The following is an 8,027-nucleotide window of genomic DNA, read 5'->3' on the forward strand; positions in this document are numbered from 1 at the left end:
CCCTTCGAATTAATACAGTACTGGGGTGCTTTTTATAGCACCTGCAGCTCTTAGTTGCATGAGTTCCTGGTGTGCTCCGGTGGGGCAGCAGCTGGAGACCGCGTAAGGTTAAAGGTTGGCTGAAGAGCATTAACGGTGAGGGAGTTGGAGTTAAAACATGGCCTGCGTTTTAGTGCCACAGGCATCTTCCAGAGAAGCCAGCAGCAGTGGAAGTGTCCTTCGTCTAGGGGGACTCATCTACGCGTCATTGGAGGCAGTCAGATCTGATACAGACTTGGCTGTGCCCACTTCAGAACTCGTCCTCTTGCTTAGCAGACAGCTGTGACTTTTACTCTCTCCATCTGTGCCACAGCCTAAGCCTGGGGAAGGGGACCCCACCCGGCCCCCCACCCGGCCCGGAACCCCCTCCCTGCCCTCGCTTTGGGTTCTCCCAGGCATTATTAGGCCTGTGTTTCTCGCCTGGTCAGTTTCAGCAGCTCAGCCTTTCTACTGGATGTGAAACCACAGGAGTTAGCAGAGGCCAGAAGTCTCCTTTTCCCCATTCCACACGAAGAGGCCATATAGACATAACCCGGAGAAAGCACTGCTTTGCTCAAAGGGATTCGTTTATTTTGGAAAGGACTGACAGAATAGGCTGTTCATCTCTGCGGGAGCAGAAGAGTCACTGTGGACGCTGAAGGATTGATGCTTGATAATAATGAAAGACGCAGAGAGGCGGGAGAATCTCGCATTCCCCATTTACAGAGTGGAAAATGCCAAACACCTCAACCTGGTGACTGGAGGGAGATTTTGTGAAACACCGTGAAGGTGTTAAAGTGTCAACCAAAGGAGCTATCTCATAAGACCAGTGCTCACCATAGTTTGTGTGGAGACCTTCAGGAAGGGTGCAGATTAAACAGGCCATTGCCCCCCTCTTTTTAAATTTAAATTAGAAACACTCTTGTTTTACATATCAATCCCAGTTCCCCCCCCCCACCGTTCCCCCATCCCATCCCCTTTCTGCTCCCCAGGGAGGGTGGGTGAGGCCTTCCATGGGGGATCTTCAAAGCCTGTCACATCCCTTAAGCAGGCCCATCACTGACGTGTCTCCTGCTTTCTGCCCTCAGCTCTGCTTGCTTACAAATCTTGCCGAGTGCAGCCCTGTGTCTGTCGTATCAGTTATGGGTCCCACGTCTTTATTTCTTTACTGTTCATATGAACCCAGGTGTTCTTTAGCTCCTTTTTCAATTTTATAGATATATAACCTAAAAATTGGCTTGTTCCAGGTAAAGTTGTTATTGCGTCAAGGCAGTGATGACGGCAAAGGAGGCCCAAGAGACTCAAAGGACAGCCTCCAGCAGGAAGATGAACAGCTGGGCACTCTAACGGGACAGCAGCCAGGTACCAAAGAATGGCATCCTTTAGGAGATATGGAGCCTGGGATCTGGGCCTAGCCAGGTGCTTCCACCTGGCTACAAAATACACGTTTTGATGACTTCCTGTGGATGGAAAACTAAGAGTGAAGGGGCAGAAACTCATACTGTCCAGTAGTTACCAGAGTAACTGCTGAGCTAAACACAAAAGTCAAGGTGAGTCAAAACAGCCACGGCATCTGAAATGATGAGCTAGAGGCCACAAGACCTATTGGCCACAGGTAGGCTTTCCTCACCTCTGTCCCCACCTTCTATTGTGGGAGCACAGGGGCTGGGCCTTGAATGGAAGCACAGAGAATTCCAAAAGAGAGAGCTCCCTGGCCCTGATCCTCCTTCAGGCAGCAGCCTGGACTCACTTTTGCCATCCTGACCACTCACAGCTGAGAACATCTGCTCGCTTTAATTGGCAGCTTTGGGTTCCAGGTGCCTTTGACAGATGGGAGCTGATTCAGGCGCAGGAGCTTCACGGCAAACTCAGAATAAAAGAGAACGTACAACAGCTGAATTCCGACATCAGCAACATCACCGCTTGGCTTGAAAAAACTGAAGCAGAGCTGGAAGCCCTGAGGCTGGCAGAGCCTCCCTCCGACATCCAGGAAATGGCACTCAGGGTGAAGAGACTGCAAGTGAGTGGGAGCCTTGTGTGTGTGGGGAGGGGGGTGTGGTAAACCAGAGCAGGCACGAGGAGCTTGAGCTGTGTGGTGCTGGAGCAAACAGGTCAGACCGGGGTTTGGTGTAGCTGGCAGTGTGTGGGCAATGTGTGTAGAGGTCAGTGGCTTTTGCCTCAGTAAGGAGGGAGATGCAGGTTTCTCTTTTCACATGGGAGAGAATCTACAGGTAATTGCCAAGCCCAGAAGAGCACTGAGGAGTTGTGGCTCAGATCCTAGGGGCTGGAAAGATCTGGATTTTAGATTCTTGAGGAGGTGCTGGTAGCCAGTGGGAGGCAGCATACAGCCAACCTGCTGACCTCATGCAGGGCTAGCAGTGGAGGCTTCCTGACTCACTGGCTGAGGGATTCTGTGGCCTGTCTTGGCTCTCCTGTGATAGTTAGGAGTTGTTACCCATGTAATCAGCCCTAGCCCAGGGTGCAGGGGAGGGGCAGCTTAAACCCTGCATTTTGGAGGTGCCCTGAAACTCAGGACAGGAGTGTTGGGGTTGCCCAGTCTCTCTCCACCCGTGTGTTTTCCCATTGAGTATATACAGAGTACCGTTCCTCTTAAAGGAGTGGCATTTCTGGGGCTCTTAGGGACAAGTGCCAGAACAACTACACAGCCTTTATCTGGAAGACTTTTAGTCTACCGAGAATGGTTCCTAAGCCGGTGACAGACAGAAAAGGGACTGTGGAGGTCAGTGGAGTGTCCCCGTGCCTGGTATTCCTCTCAGTGAGAAGGCAGGCCTGTGCTGACACAGCCAGCCAGCCAGCCAGATTCACTAACCTTGTAAGGCAGGCCCCTCAGCTGACACTTCCCAGCCACTCACGGGCAAGTTCTCGCTCATCTTGTCCCACTGCTTGGGAAAGCGTGGAGAAGGTCTGTCCCTTACAGGTATTGAAAATGAGTCTCTCTTCCCTGTTGCCTAACTGGCTCTGTTCCCTTGATGGTAGGCGTTATTAAAAGCCTTTGATACCTACAAGACCTTAATGGTCTCCGTCAACATGAGCCACAAGGAATCTCTGCCAAGCGAAAGCCCCGAATCCACAGAACTCCAAAATAGGCTCCACCAGCTGAGCCTGTCCTGGGACACAGTCCAGGGTGTGATGGACAGCTGGAAAGGAGACTTACGACAGTCACTCATGGAGTGCCAGGTATGTTGTTGATTCAGCCCGAGGCCCTGTCCCAGCAGTAGCCTGACCTACATGCTAGGAGCTGCAGATAACTTTCCATCACCGGGGCTGGCTTGGGTTAGGAAGAAAGAAAGCCCCTCTCCTCCTTCGAGTGCCATTAAATTGGACCTGTGTTTGCCCAGAATCTCCAGGTCTGTTGCCCAAGCCCACACCCAGCCTGGATGTAAAGATCATAGCAAGCATGCCACCAGGTTAAGGAAACTGCTTCTCTCTGTTCTTTGGTCTGAGAGATTTAGAGAGACCTGGCCATGTAAGAGGGGAGCACGTTAATGCTTAGGGTTCCCCTTCTGAGACCTGGGAATCGCCAAGCACCCGCCTCTCAGGCTCATTTTTAGGACCAAACAGTATGGTGGGAGAAAGGCAGGTGACTAGTGGATACGAAAGAGAAGGCTCCCTCTGACAACTGTTGTTTTAAAGGACTTCCACCAGCTGAGTCACAACTTGCTCCTGTGGCTAGCTAGCGCCGAGAGCCGAAGGCAGAAGGCACTTGGCACCAGCCCAGAGGCAGACCGCCAGGTCCTCCTGGAGTGTCGGAAAGAGCTGATGGTAAGTTTCTCCCACAGGACCACTAGCCACACTGTATTTCCATGGGTCAGAGCTTCCCCAGAGTTCAGGGCACCACGGTGCTGTTGGTAGCTGTGACTCATGGGTTCTTACAGAGAGGTGAAGAGTCAGAAACACCTTTAAGACTCTCTGGACTTAGGGATATCAATGTTTTAAAAAGACTTTTGAAGTTCAAGGCCACTGAAGCATTCTTTCTCACTTGCTAATGCATTCATCCCTGGATACCTACAGGAGAGTGGACTTAGACTCCTGCATATACCCAGTTCTGGGGGTGCTTGAGTCCATTCGGTAAAATGTACATGTTTCTACATTTGTTATTTGCATCCAACCTACACCCATCCTCCCATATACCTTGAATCCTCTCAATTACTTACAACCCTTAGCACAATGTAAATGTATTATGTAAATGCTATATAAATTTCTATTACACCACACTTAGGGAATAACAGCAAGGGAAGCATTTATGCATTCAGAGCAGCAGTAATTCTTTGGTTGGCAATGTTTTCTGACCCATGGCTGATTGACTATGGGTGCAGAACCCTCAGACACAGAGGCCTGACTGTACTGCTCATTTGGGGGAAACATGAATTGTCTATAGTAGAAATACTTATTTCTGCAAGTTGCATCTTTAGCATCTTTATAGATTTTTCACCAGTAAGCCCAAGGTGAGACCGATACATTCTCACATGTATGCAAAGTGACTTGTTTTTAATCTATAAGCTTATATGTAGTTTGATTTTCAATACTTTATATTTAAAAATGGCCGGGCATTGATTGTTTTGAAAGAATTTATATTAAAATCCTTGCTAAGTTCCATTCCCTACAGTAATAGTGCCCAAGAGAACTTTCTACATGGGCAGAAATGTCCTGTCCGAATGTCAGGTGGCTACTAAGGACTTGAAATCAATTTTCGTCTTTTAATTTGAAGGGAGGTAGTAGCATAACCTGAAAAGAGCCCTTAACGATTTCGAGTGAAAAGCATGGGGTATTCTCCATGTTATCTAAGCTGTGTGCTTGACCTAATAGCTCTTGACTTGAGTTTCCCTGACCTAGAGTATAAGGGACTGGTATTCACACTATGCACCATCACTTCTTTCCTCTGATTAAAGGGATTTAATTAAAAAGAGGTGGGGCACAACCTATTCAGCTGCTCTCTGAATAATGCTAAGCTAAGCAAGGATTGAGACTGGTATCAGTGACCCATAGAAAGTTCTGCAGTGAGGCTGCCCACAACAGCTTTATACCATTTTTGCTTCTAGCAATTGGAAAGGGAGTTGGCAGACCATCAGCCTCAAGTCAGCTCCTTGCAGGAGATTGCCTCCAGCCTTCTCGTTAAGGGGCATGGAGAAGACTACATTGAGGCCGAAGAGAAGGTCCACGTAATCGGGAAGAAACTCAAACAGTTGCGTGAGCAGGTGGCTCAAGATCTGATGTCCTTGCAGGGAAGCCTGGTGAGTCAGGTTGTCATTCTTATGTGTCAAGATGTCCCAAGAAGACAGGTGGTAGCCTCACTGTGGTGGAGGGGCAGGTAGTCTGTGTGAAGGTTCCAGCCCCTTTGTGGCCGTGCATCTTCATCAAATGAGGTGCATAAGCCCCATGCACGTGTTCCGCCATTTGAAAAGAGGCAACAGCCATACCTGTCTACCAGCGGGGTTATATGCAAGATGGGTCCTGCCATCCTCTCTACCTTCATTCAGAATACAAATCTTCACTTTCTCTCATGACAAGGTTTCAAGCCCTCCTTTCTGATGTCCTCTCATCCGCTGACTTCCAGTTCCCCTGAAAATGTGGTATATAAGGAATACTCTAGCCTCCCCTAGCTGGAGCAGGACCCATGAATCTGTGATCTATGGAGACTCACTGCCAACTGGGATGATAGGTTTCCTGTGCTTTGGCTATATGGCCTTTTGTCTGAAAAATGAAAAAGTCTGTTTACATGGGAGGAGAGTAATTAGAAAGATTTAAGCTGGCATAGGAACAAATGACTCCTTGAAGAGTTCATAAAGCACAGTGCTCTTGACACCACCTAGAACTTTGTTTTCCCTAACCTGACCAACTGGGTGTGGCTTTCAGAATCCAGACCCCTCTCTGGCCAGCTTTGATGAAGTGGACACCGGGGAACAGCCTCCAGCTACCTCTGTACCAGCAGCCTATGCAAAGGTGAGTGCCCAACCCTTAAAAAAAAAAAAAAAATACCCAGTACGGCTCTAAGTCATTAAGATGACAGACACTTAATATCTCCATATGGCACAATGTGCATGCAGAGAGGACAACTTGGATCTATCTCTGCATCCATCACTTGGGTCATGCAGCTTGGCAGAAAGAGCCTTTACAAGTGATGATTTTAAGGCTCTCTCCTGGTGACTGACTTTTCTCTGAGGACATAGTAGGCTGTGGACGATGAGGGCCCCTGTTGAAGGGGGGGTTTCCCAATGTCTCCAGTAAATCAGAGCAGTAAACTGAAATACGAAAATCTTGATGGCTCTACAAACCCAATTGTTTCAGCAAGCTGAATCACACCTAGTGTGACTCTAATCCCGACAGTGTGGCTGGGGGAGGGGTCGGCGTCGTATCCTAAGGAAGGACACATTGCATCATGGGCCTCTTTGTTCCAGCAGTTTGGAGCAGAGAGATCTACCGAAGAGGAAGAAGAGACAGACAACAGGTAATGGCATCAAGTCCCCACGGGGATCCCAGCCTCGTCAGTGCCACTCTCCAAATGCATCTAGAGGGGGCCAGGCTTCTCTTCAAAAGCACACCAACTATCTGGGTTACTCTTCTATTGTTGTGACAAAATGCCCTGACCAAGCTAGGTAGGTAAAGAAGAATTTATTCCAGCTCATGGTTCAAGGGGACAGTCCACGGTGTGAAAACCAAGCAACTGGAGCTCGAGGCAGCTGGTGACATTGTCCCACAGTTAGTCACAAAGCAGCTAAAGACGAATGTTTGTCCTCAGCTTGCTGCTGTCCCTTTTTTATCCAGTTCAGAGCCCCAGCCCATGGAACGGTGCTGCCCACTCTTAAATCAGACCTTCCCAACCTCAGTTAATCTGGATAATCCCTCTCCCTAATGCCCAAAGGCTCCGCTTCTCTATGACTCGAGATCTTGTCAATTTGACAGTGTTAATTGTCAGCCCACTTGAACCTCACATCTCAGGGTCCTGTACTTCTTTCCATAAGCACGTAGCCAGATAATGGAGGGTGGGTGAGTGTGGCCTGGGAACCCACCTGATGAGTTTTCCCCACCTCTCTGTTGGCAGGATGTCCCACCTCAATGGCCCCGACAGCTCACAGCCCAGACGCTCCTTCCTCTCAAGGGTGATCAGGGCAGCACTGCCCCTGCAGCTGCTGCTCCTGCTACTGTTGCTGCTGGCCTGCCTGCTGCCTGCCTCTGAAGAAGATTACAGCTGCACGCAGGCCAACAACTTCGCCCGCTCCTTCTACCCCATGCTGCGTTACACCAACGGGCCACCTCCCACCTAGAGGATTCTGCCAGATGCAGTGCCATGCTAACAGCCTGTCGGTCACATGTGTTCAACTTGTGACTGACTCGTAGCCTTGACAAGATCAGGGACCTGCAGCAAATACCTCCCTTATCCTGTCCAAATGGACTCTGGTGGCCCAGGACAACTCAGGCAAGATGTCCTTCCTCTGGGACAGAGAACCAAGTACACAGCAGGACCTGGCATTCAGACCAAGCTAGTAGATGGGTTCCAAGAACTCTGGGAATGGGGGGGGGGGGGGATCTTCCCGAAGAGCCATGCACTTTGTAAAACACTGTATTTGTAGCACAGTTGATATATAAGTCCCGGGAACAATGATGTTCAGCACATAAAGGAACTATATCCAAGATGGTAGGTCCCTATCTTAGTAATGGTTCAGCAACTCCAGTCATGGCTGATTCAAACATTCAAAATGTTGAGAATTGGTTCCCCTCTCCTCTAGCTACCAGTCTGCACTCCCAGTTATAAACAAAAATGTCCTGTTCTGTACCTGGGTCAGCTCTTCTATATTGCTTTAAAATTGCTTTAAAATTTTTTAAAGAAATTTTATTGCATGGATGTGATTATTTGTGCATATTTTTTAACCATGCTGAAATCTGTATGGATAATGTAAACTTTGATTTTAAAACAAAAGATTTTTAGCTTGAGCTTTGGACTAATGTACAGTAAATGCCAAACTCCAGACTTGATAGGGACATTTTTATAA

The 8,027-nt window shown here is 48.7% G+C and overlaps 1 protein-coding gene across 1 annotated transcript in view; it reads left to right on the forward strand.

Annotated features, from left to right (window-relative positions):
- The window catches only part of Syne2 (spectrin repeat containing nuclear envelope protein 2), a 255,798-nt gene extending 248,247 nt beyond the window's left edge, over positions 1–7,551 (forward strand). Inside the window, exons 108-115 of the mRNA XM_051196009.1 lie at positions 1,266–1,380; positions 1,836–2,038; positions 3,016–3,216; positions 3,673–3,801; positions 5,079–5,270; positions 5,893–5,979; positions 6,435–6,484; positions 7,079–7,551. Of these exons, the coding sequence (XP_051051966.1) occupies positions 1,266–1,380; positions 1,836–2,038; positions 3,016–3,216; positions 3,673–3,801; positions 5,079–5,270; positions 5,893–5,979; positions 6,435–6,484; positions 7,079–7,301 (1,200 nt within the window). The 3' untranslated portion in view covers positions 7,302–7,551. The remainder of the gene's footprint in view (positions 1–1,265; positions 1,381–1,835; positions 2,039–3,015; positions 3,217–3,672; positions 3,802–5,078; positions 5,271–5,892; positions 5,980–6,434; positions 6,485–7,078) is intronic.
- Positions 7,552–8,027: the final 476 nt, after the last annotated feature.

This window comes from Phodopus roborovskii, unplaced genomic scaffold, assembly GCF_943737965.1.
Source record: "Phodopus roborovskii unplaced genomic scaffold, PHOROB, whole genome shotgun sequence".
Lineage (NCBI taxonomy): Eukaryota > Metazoa > Chordata > Mammalia > Rodentia > Cricetidae > Phodopus > Phodopus roborovskii.